Raw genomic sequence first — 18394 nt, forward strand, 5'->3', positions numbered from 1 at the left:
GAGATGCGTGTCGTGTAACAACATGACTACACGCTATGCTCATGATGCGATCGCGGCCGTTTCGCTAGCTTCACATCTACCAAACTCGGCATTGCGCGCCGCCGATGGAATTCGAAGGTATGTAACTGGTGCAAACGTGATAGTCATGAGATGCGTGTTATGTGAGAACATGACTACATGCCACAGTCAAGACGCCATTACATTTCGACGCGACCTATATCAATAAAAAAAATTCGACGTGACGCGGAGCGGGTGCTCCCCGGCGTTGATTTTGTCGCGTCACGCCGGCGTTGCCACGCCAGGCGCCGGTCCTGCCATATACTAGCAGGCGCGCGCCGCACTGCGTTGCTTTGACCCATGTGCGTTTCAGCGCCTCCGGCGTTCCTCAGTCACGAAAAGAGGGAGATGCAGTGTTGTCTGGGCCGCACCTGGCGTTAGAATATAAGTGCTCGCGTTTTGCTAACATAGCATCGCTCTGCCCAGCGTGCGCGCGCGTCAACGCTACATTGGAGTATATTTGGCCATTCATGCTGCGTTCGCGGCCGTTTTGCTAACGTCACATATACCCAATTTGGTGTTACGTGACGTCAATGCATGACAAAATCTATGACTGGTGCAAACATGATAATCCTGACACGCGTGTCATGTAGGACCATGACAACATACCACGCTCATAGCGTGCTCGCGGCCGTTTTGCTAGCTCCACACATACGTAATTTGGTATCATGAGACGTGAGTAGATGACGAATGTAAACGAAGCATCTAAACATGATAATTATGACACGAAAGTTATGTACGGCATCATATACCTCCACCTCGCAACGTTGTGCTGATTTTAAAGGGAGATATCAACATTTCTCATTCGTGCTTCGCATATCATCGATTCCCACAGTACGTGGGATCTGCCAATTTTTTTTTTATCTTGTTCGTTTAAACTTGTTTATGCTGTCTACATCATTCCATCTAAGTACAATCGTGAATTGTTCAACGACAATAACCACAGCCCCTACTGATCCCTCCATTGTGATCGCTATACAGTAGAGAAACAGTTATAATTCATGACGAGATCAAAGAACTCGCGCTTCCTGACGCTCAAAGGGAAACTAAATGAACTAACGTATTTCTAATCTTGAGCCTCAGGTATACGTCATACGACAATCATTGAATTCGCTGTTAAGGTTGATGAGCAAAGTTAGACGGTGTGCTTTCATTGACCACAAAGTGAAACGTGTCTCTTCAGGGCAGAAACATATTGCATGATAAAGCCAAATGCTTCCGGAATAAAAAAATATGAAAACACACAGGAAGGGCGTCCTAGCTGCAACCGTTCAGTAAGGCCGGTCGATCGCAAAAAGTTTAGTAGCGCTTTCAGGGCCCTCTTCTGTGAAGTCGCATCCTGACAATACTGCAGAATTCCCTGCTCCGATAAAGATTGATAATCTAATTTGTTGAGTTCCTTGCGAAGGCATAGTTTTTTTTTCTCTATCTAACCCCTCTTTCTTGCCCCTACTTCCCCGCCCCCAGCGCTGGGTAGCAAACCAGATGCCAATATTTGGTTAACCTCCCGGCCTTTCCTTTCTCACTCTCTCTCTCTCTTCCGGAATGCGGAATATGTGAATGTAATATAAAAAAAGGTCTATTGACAGTTGAAGTGGGCGTCAATATTATAGCGTAAACTAAGCTCGTGTTTAGTCAAGTGTTTGGCCACAATATGTTCTGGGCCAGTGCAATGAAGCCTGAACCACATAAGAGGCTGAATTTACAGAATTTCTTTCTCACATGCATCCTCCTATGAATCAGCCGGCTTCACTAACTAAAAATCCTGCATCACGAATAAATAAAATATTCTTCTATAAAAATTTTATCGTAAGATATATTTTGTGAATACGGACTTAGTTGAATCTACGTCACGACACCGTGACGCCTAATTATCGGTACACTGCAGACAAAGTTATGACTGAGCATGCTAACGTCCAAACTTGATGCCTCATTCACTAGGTCTCTGTCATTTCTTATAGAATCTGGCTGTTTTTCTACCACAATGCCACTCTGTAATCCCAAGATATAACAAGTGACTGAACCGGTCAGACAAACCTCCCACTACTATCCCGCAATGTTTCTTTATGTTTTAACGAACTTATCAACTACCTAATAGGAGTGAGAGAAAATGGATCAAACGTACCGGAAGGAACCAGCAGCACAAGCAGGACCGCGACCATCGCTTGAAGTCTCATTCCTGGCATGTTGGAGCGAGACCTTCCGTCTTTCTCGTCTCTCGACGACACACCGGAGGAACCTCAGTATGGAGTGCACAGTTATCTTTCAAGTCTCACACCGGCTTCACAGAGACAACGTCCGTCACCAAAGCAGTCCAGTTAGACTGAGAAAAAAAAGAAGGAAGACGATAAGACGGCGCAGTAGGTTTTCTCTCCCTCCTCGTCTGAGAACAGTTTTGTTGCGGTTCCCTTCAGTTGGCAGGAAACGAAAGAAAAATAGGCGGAAACGAAAAGTCTATATCGAAGCACTGCTTGTCCACGGGAAAGAGCTAACGGTAAGAGACGAAAAGTACAGACAAATTCGACACGGCTTCTTCTCGCCGGTCTTGGACAAGTCGCGATAGACACGTCCTCCGCCGGGCAGACCTGTCTCTTCTTGCAGAGACGGCAGCGTCGCACGCACTCACAGCACACGCGGAGACACCGGGCGTCAGGTGGGGGGTGGAACACCCGCCGCTGCTCTCACATGTTGACGGCTCTGTCTGGCGGGCGCGCGCGGGTGCGACGTCTCCGCGCTCCGCTTGGGGGCAGCCGGTGCACTTCGCTACTGGAATCGGGACCGTCGGGTCCCTTTTTATCCCGAATCGGGAGAGGGGGGCGGTGCCCCAAACGAAGGACTTGGCGGCGCGCGCGCGCTCGCGCGCGGGATTTGCGTTCGCAGCGCCGCCGCTACGCCAAACTGCGCGCGCCTTTCTTCCATCCCCCGCAACCTTGCCTTTTTTTTCGTCCTCTTCCCAGCTCGTTTTCCCGTGCTTTCTTATTTCCTGTATTTTAATCCCGCCCTTTTGTCTCCGCACTGAGGCACTTCAGCGTGAGAGACACTGCCCCTCGCGCTTGAATGTGCGAACGGCTCTTTTAGTTATGTAGGTAATGTCCTCCGGACAACAGCTTTGTATAGAATGTGTCTGTTGAGGTGGTTCATTTTCTAAATCATTTTTTTTATTCTTCCTGCCGGTAATACTATGGATTGAAATAGGAGATTGCTCACTCTTATTCGAGAATAATGTTGAACTCAGGTACAATCAACAGTTACAATCTACAATCAACAGTAAGTACGAGCTCTACCCGCAGAACCACAATATGCTTGTGAATCGAATACCTACGGAAATCATGCAAGCTAGTTTCTTTTTCGAGTAGTATTTTTTCTGTGCAAACGTGCATACAGCGCATACCTAAAGCGATAGGTTTGCCTATCTTACCTCAATTATGATGATAATTGCTGAATGAGTCTTGTCAGGATAGCGTATGAAATAGGCCAGGAAGTTCAAGTTCCCTTCACTGTGGCAGAAGGAATATTACCGTGCGTGCACACAGTGATTATGGACAGTGATTATAAAATTAGCAAAGTTAACTTTTCAACCAGTGGAAATGAGCGGTCGAGTCAAATGGACAAATTCAAGTTGTTAGCCACTTTAAACATTTTGAAAGGCAGCCATTGGTAATCACCAAGGAGTGATGCAATCTGGCTAATTTATTCGGAGAAAACGACGCACCGAAAAGCACAACCACCATTCACTTCGGAAACGCCCTCAGTGACAACACTGTTTCCCTCACCGTTATAAATCGTCAGTCTAGATCGTTTCGTGGCAGCGCTTCCCTGTCGAATAGCTGCTTATCGGCACTCGCTTATCCTCCTCCCCCGATTCGAGGGGAAAACAGAGTCATCACTGAAGCCGTTTTTGAAGCGAAAGATAGATACTCATGATTTGGGGGGTTTAACGTCCCAAAACCACGATATGATTATGAGAGACGCAGTAGTGTAGGGCTCCGGAAATTTCGACCACCTGGGGTTCTTTAACGTGCACCCAAATCTGAGCACACGGGCCTACACTTCCGCCTCCATCGGAAATGCAGCATCCGCCGCCGGAATTCGATCCCACGATCCGCGGGTCAGCAGCCGAGTACCTTAGCCACTAGACCACCACGGTAGGGTGAAAGATTTATACTCTGTGTTTGGTGCATCAGTTTTGGTTTCGCCCGCTAAATTAGCCAGATTTTCATCACCACGCAGGGACTAACAGCGGTCACTTTTAAAAAATTTCCAAGTGGCTGTTGACTATTCACAGAAACGACTTGAATTTGCTTATTTGACTTGACCAAATATTTGCCTTGATTCAAAACATAATTGTGTTAATTTTTGTAATTACTGCCATACTTAGTGCTTTCTGCCACAGTAAACGAAACGTCACCGGCGGCATGTAGGTACCTCCCTTCTGTAGTTTTGTTAAGTATTAATGGACACAGTTCATGAAACACCCTGTATATACGGGCCCGTCGTCGTTCGCGTAGGGCTTCTATCACTTCAGAGTCTTCTCGTAGCCACCGTGGCCTTTCCCGTTATCTAGCGTTGTTTCGATGTACGTGCAGTTGGGGCCCTCCGTATAAATGGTTGAGTGAATTTGAAACTGTGGCGATGACGCCTGTGCCGATGGTTCATTAAACGTTATTTTTTTTCAATCACTGGTTACGTCTGTCCAGAAATGTTAATTGGTGTTTGTCCTCCATCTGTTACTTCCTTCCTTCTTAATGGACCTGAGGTGAGTCGTTCTGAAGTTCTGTAGCACATACCCGTTCATGATGATGGTAGTTTTTTCACACACACCAAAATTCTTAAAGCCGGCCTAAACAGATGAGCTGTTAAAAAATACTTTGTACGAAGGCTTCTTTGAACTTCGTGATGACGAAACAAATTCCCTCCGCCAGACAGCCAGTAAAGCTCTAAGGCAGAATGGTACACAATAGCGAAATTCTCAATTTCATTAAAACGTAAGGATAAACCCACGTTGATGTGATCGTGGCGTCCGTCTTTCATGACACTTCTGAAGACATTGGTGAATGCTAAAACAAGAACTGACGTTGATACCACCCTAAGAAAGCTAAACGCTTCCACATGCAACACAGCTCTTTGCTGATCTATCACTCACATAACTCCACGCGTTACAGGCCAGCAAAGCGACGTGAACGTTGCTACGTTTTTTTTTTTTAGGGGCGAAGCTTTTTATAGCGGCACTTGTTCGTCCCTCGTAGCCGTTGTAGTAGTTGTAGTAGTGTGTAACAAGTATAACATATTGACCTCCAAGGTGGTGCCAGTGAGAGATTTCTGCTGTGCGTTGTTGAACAATAAAAGATAGTGTTCAATGTACATGCCAATGGCTGCTAAGGGGGAATGAGAGACAGGAGAATTCGGCTTTTAGTTAAGGCGCTTGCTGCGAATTTTTTATTGTTCAACAACGCACAGAAGACAAAAAATGGTTGCTACGTTACACTCGCTGGGCGTAACCTCCTAGGTTTTAGAAAAGTTTAGCCATAGAGACAGAAGAAGACTGCTATATACATTGATCACTTGTTCCAAAAGAACAAGTGATCAACAAGTGAACAAAAGAACAAGAACAAGCGCGATGAATAAAATTGTAGTGAATTATTACTACCTGCATCTCTCTTTATTATAACTTAATCGAAATAAAAAAAATAAAAATAAAAATTCAAAAATTGCGCCAGTGAAACCGAAACAGGAAGCGTACGCCACTTGCTCTCACCAACCACCAGGTGTGCTAGGGTCGATTGGGCCGCTGGGGTCTACGGGAGTGTCCACTCTTCACCTTTCTTTATTTCTCTATGGTTTAGCTAGCCTTGGGCCGCAGTGCGATGAATACAGTTAACTAGTATATTCCATGAACTCGAGGTGGTTAAAGGTGGGAAGAAGACACGAAGTGCAAGCCGTAAGAAAAAGTGCGTGTGCCACCTCTCGTTTAGTCCTTGGAATGTCCGCTGAATGGCGGTGCTTCTATATGAGGAATATATGATGAAAAGTTGCGAGATGGTGGTACTTGGAGTGTTGAATAGGTGAACGAACGGACACACAGAGAGATGCATGGATGGACTCATGAACGGACGCAGGCGCGGATGCATGGACGAACGCAGGGACAGACGCACGAACAGACGCACGCACGGACGGGTGAATGGACGCATGGATGGTTACACAGACGCACGCAGGAACGGACGGAAGCAAGAACGAATGGACGGACGAATGCTTCGCCCCACTCCCCATAATTCACTCCGTGGATATGCTGCCATTTTTTTTTCTTTTAATCGACCAGGTGAAGCGACTGCTCGTAGACGTCCAATGGACAGGCGCCACGGTTTAGTGATGACATCTCTGTCCTTCTGTCTGTCTTTCCTTTAATCCCTTCCCCCCTTATCTCTAGTGCAGAGTGCAAAACGGACCCGGGTCTGGTTGGCCCCCCTGCCTTTCATTCTTTCCCTTCCTCCTCCTGCATAACCCTCAAAGCAGACTAATCGTGTATTTTAATTCCTAGCAGTCACTCCATTAGAAAAATCACAGCGTATCCAAGGAGTGAATGATGATGAGTCGGGCGAAGCGTCCGTCAGCCCGTCCGCGCTTCGGTCCGTCCGCGCGACCATCCGTGCGTCAATCCACGCGTTCGTCCGTCTGTCCGAGTGTGCGTCCGTGATTCGGTTCATTCGTCTGTCCGTCCATTCGTGCATCCATCCGTTCGTACGTCCGCGCATCCATCCATTCGTCCATGCGTCCATCCGTGCGTGTATCTAGTGAACACTCTAAGTACCGCCATCTCCCATCTCGCAACCTCTGTGGCACATACCCGCTCTAGGGCGGTATGTGCCACCGGCGACTACGTACGTACGTACGTCCGTCCGTCCGTACATACATACATACATACATACATACATACATACATACATACATACATACATACATACATACATACATACATACATACGGAAGAACGACAGACCCACGTCATAAGGAGCTTCGCCCCTAAAAGAAGGCGCTGTAAATCTGGAGGACTGTCGAAAGAAAGCCACAACCTCTTCTGCTTTAGTATTTATTTATTTATTTATTTATTTGTTTGTTTGTTTGTTTGTTTTGTGAAGAAGAAAACGCATCGTTGGCAAACAACATCGCCACCGCTTGGGTACTGGGTGCTTGGCTTCGCTCGCACGGCTCGTGCTTATCATCGCCGGCATTTGCTCGACCGTTGCTCTTGCCCGATCGTGTTTCATCATAGGACCACCGTCGCAACAGTCGCCAATAAACCCTTTTTCAATTGGTGGAGGGTGCTGACATTCCCCGTTGCCTGAACCTGGGTGCTGCCATTCGCCGTCGCCTCAACCTGGAGCTGCGCAACCGAACGCTACCTACCATCATGGCTACCAACAACGCGCAACCTGGCTCTTCCACTCCATCCCCCAGAAACCCCGGCGTTCTTCGTTTGCGAGAGCCCAAAGTCTTCGGCGGAGCTGATGAGACTGACGTGGAAGACTGGTTCGCTAACTACGAACTGGTGAGCGCAAACAACAAGTGGCATGACGCGGACAAATTGACTAACGTCATCTTTTACCTCACTGACGTGGCCGAAATGTGGTATAACAACCACAAAAACGACATTACGACGTGGTCCATCTTCAAAACGTTGTTTGCTGACGTTTTTGGCCGACCCGCTGTCCGCAAGTCCAGAGCCGAACAACGCTTGCGGACTCGCGCACAAAAACCAACGGAATCTTTCACAAGCTACATTGAAGACATCATTGGACTTTGCAACCGACTGAACACCACCATGCCCGAGTCGGAGAAGATTCAACACATCCTCAAAGGGATAAATGACGGTGCATATCAGCTGCTCCTCGCCCGTAATCCTGCCACCGTTGCGGAACTTGTTACTTTGTGTCAAAGTTTCGACGAGTTGAGCAAGCAGCGCACCCTGACTCGGCCATTTTCCTCACACGCCGACTCGCTCTCCAGTCTCACTTCCATTCCCGACCACGCACCAACCCTGCAAGAGATTAAAGACTTCGTGCGTGAAGAAGTAGCTCGGCAACTGTCGTTGATTCCCTTCACGCAGCAGCCGCCGTCCTCTCGTCTGCCCTCACCACTCCGCGACGTTATTGCCGAAGAGGTAGCTCAGGCTGTTCCCGTCGCTGCCCACCAGCAGCCTGTGGCCGTGACTGTTCCCCATGCGCCGGCTATGCAGCCCGTGGCCGCGCCTCTTACATATGCCCAGGTGGTACGCAGCAGACCCCGCCAGCAGCTTTTGCCACCCATGCCTGCAGTTGCTCCCCACTCTACCCCTCTTTCGACACCTTGGGCTGCACCGCGAGTCAGCAATTCCTGGCGCACTGCTGACAATCGACCGATCTGCTACGCTTGCGGTACTCCAGGACACGTGGCACGATATTGTCGTCGTCGTTTCCAATCGCAACACAACGCTACTTGGCCGTTACCGTATGACCCGCCACCCACGCACCTACCTGCTCTCTATCCTTCACCGCAGTATGGCTACACTAATCTTCCCGGGTCTCAGTCACCCCAGCGCCCAGCTCCGACTCACTCTTCCCGCTCGCCGTCTCCTCGCAGGCGATCTCTGTCCCCAATGCATCCCCGATCCGCTTCCTCCAACCGGGAAAACTGAACGCCGCAGTTCCAGAGGCAAGAACTGCGCCGTCATCGAAATGCCCAAGTCCTCGCACTTCACCTGCTAACGTCGTCACCATATCTGTCGATGGTGTTTCTACCTTTGCCCTCATCGACACAGGTGCTGCCGTTTCTGTTATAGCCGCCCAGCTCTGCCGCTCCCTACGCAAAGTGACCACGCCGCTCTCTGGACTATCGCTTCGTACGGCTAGCGCACAGCCAGTCAGACCTCTCGGCACCTGTACAGCCCGCATTTTCATCCAAGGCTCTATGTACGTTGTCGAGTTCATCGTCCTTTCGGTGTGCTCGCATGACGTTATCCTCGGGTGGGACTTCCTGTCACAACATCATGTCGTCATCGACTGCGCACGCGCTGAAGTTCAATTTTCGCACCTGTCTGACGAACCTTTGCACGAAACTCTTGAGCGGTCTCCAAAACTCGTCGTACGTGAAGACACTGAAATTCCGCCAGCCTCTCTTGCCGTTGTCCCTGTTTGCTGCGATGACCATAACGACGCTACAGTAATGTTTACACCTTCCGACATTTTCATGAGCCGCAGAGCCGTTTCCTTGCCTTTCGCTACTCTCGACGTCACTGCGGGCCGAAGCAATATTTTCGTCCACAACCCCATTTCTGCACCGCTTACGCTACTTGCCGGCGAATGTCTCGGTCAAGTGGAGTACCTCGATTCCTCTTTATTCCTTAACATGCCAGACGAATCGTGCAGTAGCGCCTCGACCGAACTTCATGCCCTTTCCCCACTGGAATGCTCATCGAGTGACACCTTCTCGAGTTCCATCGCCGACACCTTAAGTGCCCATGAACGCGCCGAGCTTCTTAATCTTCTCCAGCACTTCGCGAATTCATTCGACGTTTCTCAGCCGCAATTGGGTCGGACTTCCGCAGAGCACCACTACATTGACACCGGTTCGCACCAGCCATTGCGCCAAAGACCGTACCGTGTCTCTACTGCAGAACGTCACGTCATCAACGACCAGGTCGAAGAGATGCTACGCCGTCGCGTTATACAACCATCGCACAGTCCTTGGGCATCTCCTGTCGTTCTAGTTCGAAAGAAGCATGGATCGATTCGATTTTGCGTCGACTACCGGCGATTAAACAAGGTGACGCGGAAAGACGTCTATCCATTACCGCGCATCGACGATGCCCTTGACAGCCTCCAAGGAGCCGAATTCTTCTCCTCCTTAGACTTACGATCTGGATACTGGCAGGTTCCTATGGCAGAAGCTGATCGCCAGAAAACTGCGTTCATTACACCAGATGGCCTGTACGAATTTAACGTAATGCCATTTGGGCTTTGTAATGCTCCTGCCACGTTTGAACGACTCATGGACAACACACTGCGTGGACTGAAGTGGTCTGTGTGTCTATGCTACCTCGACGACATTGTCGTTTTCTCTCCCGATTTTCCTACACATCTGCGTCGGCTCCAACTGGTGCTGACGTGTTTAACCAACGCTGGGCTCGAACTGAACCTTAAAAAGTGCCGCTTCGCCGCGCGAGAGCTGTCCATCTTAGAGAACATCGTGTTCAAGGATGGTGTTCGACCCGACCTTGCGAAACTGTGAGCAGTCGCTGAGTTCCCGAAACCTACTACACTGAAAGAATTACGCAGTTTTGTCGGACTATGCTCGTACTTCCGGCGCTTCGTGCGAAATTTTGCGTCGATCATGTCACCACTGACCAACCTCCTACGCGGTGATGCAGACCTTTCATCCTGGTCTTCTGACTGCGACGTCGCGTTTGCCACGCTCCGTAGTCTGCTAACATCTCCTCCAATTCTTGGGCATTTCGACCCAACAGCTGCAACGGAAGTTCACACAGACGCTAGTGGGGTTGGTCTAGGCGCCGTCCTCGCCCAACGCAAGCCGGGCTACTCCGAATACGTCGTTGCTTATGCGAGTCGCACACTTACTAAAGCTGAGGCCAATTACAGCGTCACTGAAAAAGAGTGCTTGGCGCTAGTGTGGGCGCTTCGCAAGTTCCGCCCTTAGTTGTACGGTCGCCCATTCGACCTGGTAGCGGACCACCATGCACTTTGTTGGGTCGCCACGTTGAAAGATCCTTCTGGCCGCCTAGCTCAGTGGGCACTGCAAATCCAGGAGTACGACATTGATTGATTGATATGTGGGGTTTAACGTCCCAAAACCACTATATGATTATGAGAGACGCCGTAGTGGAGGGCTCCGGAAATTTAGACCACCTGGGGTTCTTTAACGTGCACCCAAATCTGAGCACACGGGCCTACAACATTTCCGCCTCCATCGGAAATGCAGCCGCCACAGCCGGGATTCAAACCCGCGCCCTGCGGGTCAGCAGCCGAGTGCCTTAGCCACTAGACCACAGCGGCGGGGCAGGAGTACGACATTCGTGTCATCTATCGCAGCGGACGCAAGCATTCTGACGCCCACGCCCTGTCGCGTTCGCCTTTACCTCCCGACTCAGCCTGCGAAACCACTGGTACCAACTCCGTCGCATCTCTCGACCTCGACTCCTTTACCAGTGAACAACACAAGGACCCGTGGATCGCTTCCCTTTTTAACTGTCTCTCTGGATCGTCAAACACTGCGGTACCACGATCTCTCCGACGTCAAGCTGCTCATTTCGCCATTCGTGATCGGCTGCTACACCGACGCAACTACGCCCCCGAAGGTCGTAAGTGGCTCTTGGTTGTCCCGCGCAGCTTGCGATCACAAATCTGCGCCTCCTTTCACGACGATCCCCAATGTGGTCATGCGGGAGTTTTCAAAACTTACGAACGCATTCGCCATCGCTTCTACTGGCGCGGAATGTATAGTTTCGTTGGAAAATTCGTCATGGGCTGCCCTGACTGTCAACGCCGCAAATCCCCGCCTTTCCACTCGTCCAGTGCGCTTCAACCGCTTCCTTTACCTGCCAAACCTTTCGATCGAATCGGAATTTATCTCTATGGCCCTCTACCGACAACATCAGATGAAAATCGGTGGATCATAGTCGCTGTGGACCATTTAACACGCTACGCTGAGACCGCCGCCCTTCCAAGTGCCACTGCGCGGGACGTAGCATCCTTCATCCTTCATCGCTTCATACTACGACATGGTGCACCTCGAGAGCTACTAAGCGACCGAGGTCGAGCCTTCCTATCAGAAGTCGTCACGTCTCTGCTTTCTGAATGCCATGTTGTTCATCGCAAGACCACTGCATACCACCCGCAAACTAACGGGCTCACGGAAAGATTTAACCGCACCCTTGGTGATATGCTCGCCATGTATGTGACATCCGATCATACTAACTGGGATCGCATTCTTCCATTCATCACGTTCGCATATAACACCGCGGCACAGTCTACCACTGGATTTTCACCTTTCTTTCTTCTTTATGGACGCGAACCATCCCACACCATCGACACTCTCCTTCCATACCATCCTGACGCATCCGAATGCCCATCTGTGTCCGAAGCTGCCCGTAATGCCGAAAAGTGCCGTGAACTCGCACGCATCTTTACGTCACAAGAACAACAGCGCCAGAAAGAAAACAACACCGACTCTTCACAAAGCCCCAGCTATTCCCCGGGATCACTTGTATGGCTGGCTGTTCCTTACCAAACCCCCGGCATATCCTCAAAACTCGTCCCAAAGTACGAGGGCCCATACCGCGTTTTGGAGCAAACCTCGCCGGTGAATTTTCTCATCGAGCCACTTTCCCCATCTGACGACATGCGCCGGCGTGGACGTGACATCGTCCACATCGCCCGCCTTAAGCCATATCATAGCCCTCTGCCTCCAGACTCTTAGGTCGCCAGGATGGCTCTTTTTCGGCGGGGCCAAATTGTGAAGAAGAAAACGCATCGTTGGCAAACAACATCGCCACCGCTTGGGTACTGGGTGCTTGGCTTCGCTCGCTCGGCTCGTGCTTATCATCGCCGGCATCTGCTCGACCGTTGCTCTTGCCCGATCGTGTTTCATCGTAGGACCACCTTAGCAACAGTCGCCAATAAACCCTTTTTCAGTTTGTTTGTTTGTTTGTTTGGTTGTTTAAGGATCCAACTGACGTTCAAGCTGCCCATACATATTTCACTGGTTATCAAGACCGCGCCACTGTATCAGTCACTGAATGGAGAACTCCGAAGTGGCCCATTTTTAATCGTTCACCACGCGGCAATGGTTATTATTTCCCGAATATTTTCATCCGTACAGTGTGAACGAATTCTTCGTAAAGCCACAACGCAAGCTCTGAAGGGGCGCGACTAAAAAAAAATCCCGAGAAGAAAACCGGGGGAGTCGTGTCGCGTAAAATTGCTATGCTAAGGGCACCTCGGCGCTGGAGATACTCCAAAGTGTTTTTCGAGAGTCTTCAGTCCACAGGGTCCATCCGTTTCCGTTCTTCCTCGCCTCACGTGTCTCCCGTTTTCCGAAACATCTTTCCGGTTCTTTCTTATTCTGTTTCGCTGTATCTTTTTTTTCTTTCATTTTTTAACCCAGTGCCGATGCTCGGCCGCACCTGGCTCGCACACCTGTTGACTCCCGTCAGGTAAAAGAAGAAAAAAAGTCACGAAGGGCAATCGAGCAAAAGATGGAACGGTGGCTTGATGGTTTTTCCACCCCATCTCCACACCTCTCGTTTTCTTTACATGCTTTTTTTTCTTATTCCACGCTTCTCGGGTCACGCCACAGCGCCGAAACAAGGTGAAAGTAGCTCCAAGGTGAGACATCTGAAGCGGGGGGGGGGGGGGGGGGGGTCTTTGCCTTGTTCTGTTTCATTCTTTATCACTGGCATTATTCTTTAACGACGCGCCGCAGTTACGCAATCTGCCCTCGGTTATTCTATTATTCCCGCCCTTCGCACTGCTTCAACGCAAGTCACAAAAGTGGAGATTTGTTGAAATCTCAGCAGCCCTATTATTGTGACGTGTCACGATAGATATTAAGTCAGTCAATCAATGTAAAAAGAAAGAAAACTCATCACTAGGTTTACCTTATATGGGATTCTCAACAGCTCGCTCTGGTGCGTTGCATGGGCAAACATATTAGTGTCATATTTTATAGACAAGTGCGATATCAAGCCACTTTCTTTATATCCACTTTGTAAGTGACTTGTGAAATCTACATTCAACAAATAGGGACAGGTATATGGCCACGCGCTAGTCCTGTGGTGGCGCAAAAATTTACCATTGTTTGAGGAATTACACAGGTGCCCTAAAGCCTATTGCAATCTTTTCGACGAAGAAAGCGCATCGTAGGCAATTCAGCACCATAGTAACTCAGGCGACATGCAAAACGTAATTGAAACCGTATTACAACCTCTCACTCTAAAAGGGACAACAGTCACACGTTTCGCCGACGCCAGCTCCTCAGATAAGGGGAACAACAAAATTCCTCTGGCGTTTTCCCAATGCCATACAGCCTCGCACTTCTAATGCCGTGGGCTCGATCTACACCAGCCGTGTGATCGAAGCGGGCGCCGACGTCGAAGTTAGCGAAATGAAAGCAGAGGGCAGTGAGGAAGAGAGTGCTCTCGGGCGCTGAAGCAGGTTCGCTCCACGCCTGTGTCCGGGGTCGGCCGTTATTCAGGGGCTTTAATTAGCGTGCGACAGAGCGCTCATTAAAAGGGAAAAAGAACGGGCCGAAAGGGGAGAGAGACCGGCACGGCGGCAAGCGATCAAGCTTGAAAAGCGGCACAGACGGGGGCAGCGGCGAAACTCGAGAAAGAAACAAGGAATTCCCTCTGTAAAACAATAAAAACACCCCCTCTCCTCCCCACTCACCTCTTTTCCCATCCTCCTCTTTTTTTTCTTTACGTGGTGTATGACGCGGCCTGCGCTCACCAGTCTATTCACCGGAGGCTAGCGAAAATAAACCTGTCTTGCCTAAGGGGGTCTTTCCTGTAGTTTTTTATACTTTATGTATCTAGCGCAGGCACGCGACGTGGCTTTAACCAGGACATCATGTGCGCCAGAAGGTCCTCCGTTACATGAAGGGGCGTGTACCGAGCTAGACAAAAGTGGCTAAAAAAGTACCCGGCGTTTAAGCTAAATGCCCCAGCTAAGCCTCCGGAATGACGGGCTTGACAACGTAGTTAGCGTCCGGGGCTTGGCTGAGCCGCGCGCTACTGCAAGCAGTGACGAGGTTATTGACTCTGTAGCGATGTGCGATGGAACTACGAGCTAGCTGCTTAAATTTCTAGAACCGTTATCAAAGAGTCTATTACAACAAAACTAAGACACATTAAAAGGTTAGCTCTACTTTTACTAGATAATGACGCACTTCCTGCTTTCTCGCCCAGAGGTCAACAAGCGCCAATCACTTTGAGAGTTCTAATTAAAGTGCTCGCGTCCATCGCATAAAAGTAACTCTACATTACCGCGTCCAATTGTTATCATTAGTGTTTTGATCGTTTAGCCACTCTGTGCGAGACTAAGAGGGACGAAGAAAAGAGATGAACAAACAAGCGCAGCCTAACAACTGGTTTATTTTCTACCTACTTCTGCTCAAGTAGTCAAATATTCTGCGCGATCTTTTCGAAAAAAAACGCCATTCGCACATAAGACAATCATGTGTGATTACAATGCCTCAGATCATCGTGTGCACACCAAAAAACTACGCCGAATGTACATCTAGCAAACAGCTTGAAAAAAAAACAGCTTCAATAAACCATTTTGTGCCTCTTTGAATTCAAATGTGTTCTTGACGTGCTCTACGAGACACAAACCTGAAATTTACAGATATTCTAGGCCCTTGTAAGAACAACTGAAGTGCGTTACACGCCACAAAAGCACTACTGGCATTATTGTGGCCCACAAGACCGAACGAGGCGTTGTATTTAGGGTATGGCGTGTGAGTGACTGTATGTGCTGTTGTCACAAAACGAGTGCTCAAAAAAGGGCGTGCCGCCAAATTCTCGCGACGAAGCACCGAGAGGTCAACGATAAAAAAAAAACAAGCATCCAAAGACTCCCCGGGCGCGCATCCCTCTCCCCTCGGAAGCGTAGGTTCGCCAACGAACCTCCTCGCGTCGGCGGCCGAGCAAGCCCTAGAAATTTCTCGATGGAAAGGGGCGTGGTGATGCCGGGTTACGTCATCCGTCGCGGACGGCCCCCGTATCGTCTCGCCCTTTCCCCCAGCCTTCGCTGCGTATCGCGCCGACGAAATGATGAGAACTTTCTGGAATCTCGCGCGGAAGGTATTTAACCGAGCAGCAGAGATGGGAGATCAGGAGAAGACGGAACTTAGCACCAGAGCGCGTAGGGTATTCCGCCGTGTAGTCGGCGAAGGTTTTGTCCATAGTGACAAAGCAGGAGAAGAAGAAAGTATGCGCCAGAGTGCGTAGGGTGTTCCGCCTTGTGGGCGAAGCCTTTTGTCTTCCGTGACAAAGAAGGTGAAGAAGAGGATTTCCACCTGAGGGGTGAAGACTCGAGCTACAGGCAAGAGTGTATGTCTACCGCTAGCGAGCGAAGACGCGTGGCAACAGCTGCGTGTGAGAAGCCGACGTGTTTCCGGCGAAGAAGGTTGAAGCTTGGAGAGTGGCCAATTGAAGACGCGAGGTTTCCTGGAAGAGAAACTTCGGGGGCAGCGGAACGACAACAACGCTGGACTTTGAGTGAGTGATTCTCGGAAGAGTATCATTCAGACTTTTGTTCCAAGAGCTTTGGACTGAATAAGTTTTTTAACTCTTTAGTCTTTAAGTGTCTTGGTTGTTCAATGCATGCGACTGCATTGTAGTGCGTATTGTTGTCTGTGGCCGTTGTTTCGAGTGTGGCTGATTGTACTGTGTAGTACGTTGTTTGATTGGTGACATATTGTATTCAACTATTGTGGAGTGTGCATACTTGTGTATTGTTTTTGATCTGCCATTATCGAGAATATAATTTTGTTTTGTTTATCAACTCTCGGCTCTGACTTGTTCTTTGGGCCACAGCCGGCGTCCGCTGGCACGCCAAAAAGGACGACTTCTAAATTGTCCACGCTTTCGTGGTGTGGTTCGGGGGGCCGATACTTCGGCCCTTGGAATTAACCCGGCAATTGCCTCCCTAATTAAAGGGACTCGTGACAGCTGTACGTGCTTATGACATTATATATCATAGTAATCACCCATTACCTGGAGTAGCACGTCAACTGAAAAGCCAGACGAACTTATCTGGCTCTCTATTAAAATATTTCTCTCTCTCTCTTTCTCTCTGATTGATTGATTGATTTGTAGGGTTTAACGTCCCAAAACCACCATTTCGTTATTAGAGACGCCGTAGGGGAGGGCTCCGGAAATTTTGACCACCTGGGGTTCTTTAACGTGCACCCAAATCTGAGTACACGGGCCTACAACATTTCCGCCTCCATCGGAAATGCAGCCGCCACAGCCGGGATTTGATCCCGCGACCTGCGGGTCAGCAGCCGAATACGTTAGCCACTATACCACCGTGGAGGGGCTCTCTCTCTCTCACACACTCACACTATTTTCTACCTGAATTACTGTGAAGGGCGTTCATTCTGCACACAAAACGAATCCCTTGAGACTTTTTCTTTCTGACTTTAAATTATGCTTCACCGCATAAAGACTATGTTGAAGGGAAAGCTGCGCTGTACCACCATGAGTTGAGTACTGAAGCGTTGCGATTGCGCTCCTGTAACTTTTCAACCCGCACAATTAAATGAAACGACTGAAAATAAAAGCAAAGCAAGCGGCGACTTTCTGAGAACATTCAGGGTGTCTCAAGTATATATATATATATATATATATATATATATATATATATATATATATATATATATATATATATATATATATATATATATATATATATATATATATATATATATATATATATATATATATGTGTGTGTGTGTGTGTGTGTGTGTGTGTGTGTGTGTGTGTGTGTGTGTGTGTGTGTGACGCTATGATGACTGGAAGACGTGGCGTGGCTCATACGCCATGATTATTCTATTCTGACTTCTTCCTCATCTACTTCTCCTAACCATCTCTGCCTTCTTACGTCACAGGATTCCCCCTCCCCCCGAAAGAAGTCGCGTCAGACGAACAAAAATTAAAAACCGAACATGCACGGCTTAAAAGTGAACACTGTCAAAAAAGGGAAGATCGTTCTATGTCCCAGGAAGTTTCCGTAAACACACTAGCTTCACAGGAGAGTGCAGCACTCCGGTAAGTCCTGGAGTTCTGGTGGGTGAGGCTGACTGTTGCGTACTGCAGAACACAAGTACACCTTTAATGTGGAAACTGCAGATGATGAAAGTGTTTGTACTTTGGCAAGGAATGAACGTAGTGTGAAGGCTTTGGAGCACCACCAGCTTGATTTGCGTAGGCGTCGTGCTCTTTGCCTTGATTGGTACACATGCAGCGCCACCCGTCTACGTGTTTGTTGACCAAGGTTGTTGCGGTGATTTCCACGTCCTTCCGGAATACAGGGTGTTGATTTGCGCCATTTCCGTCGTCGTATGTCATGTTGCCTGAGTATTGATCTCTGCTTGAGAAAACTTACTCGACGTCTCTTGGGAAAATGTCTGAGATTCGATGCTTTCTTTGTCTCGAGTGAGGCATCTTGAATATGTTGTCGTTTCGGTTGAGTCGTTTGTAAACGCCTTTCTTGACGCCATGTGTGTTCTTCCGACGTCTCTAGTTGTCCGTGTCGAATAACAATACGCTTAACCTGGGCGATT

At 49.0% G+C, this 18394-nt stretch overlaps 1 protein-coding gene across 1 annotated transcript in view; it reads right to left on the reverse strand.

The window, feature by feature from the left end:
* Positions 1-2805, reverse strand: part of LOC142814681 (lachesin-like) — a 182772-nt gene extending 179967 nt beyond the window's left edge. Inside the window, exon 1 of the mRNA XM_075893848.1 lies at positions 2183-2805. Within this exon, the coding sequence (XP_075749963.1) occupies positions 2183-2243 (61 nt within the window). The 5' untranslated portion in view covers positions 2244-2805. The remainder of the gene's footprint in view (positions 1-2182) is intronic.
* Between the last annotated feature and the right edge of the window lie 15589 nt (positions 2806-18394).

The sequence above is a fragment of the Rhipicephalus microplus genome, chromosome 1 (assembly GCF_043290135.1).
Source record: "Rhipicephalus microplus isolate Deutch F79 chromosome 1, USDA_Rmic, whole genome shotgun sequence".
Lineage (NCBI taxonomy): Eukaryota > Metazoa > Arthropoda > Arachnida > Ixodida > Ixodidae > Rhipicephalus > Rhipicephalus microplus.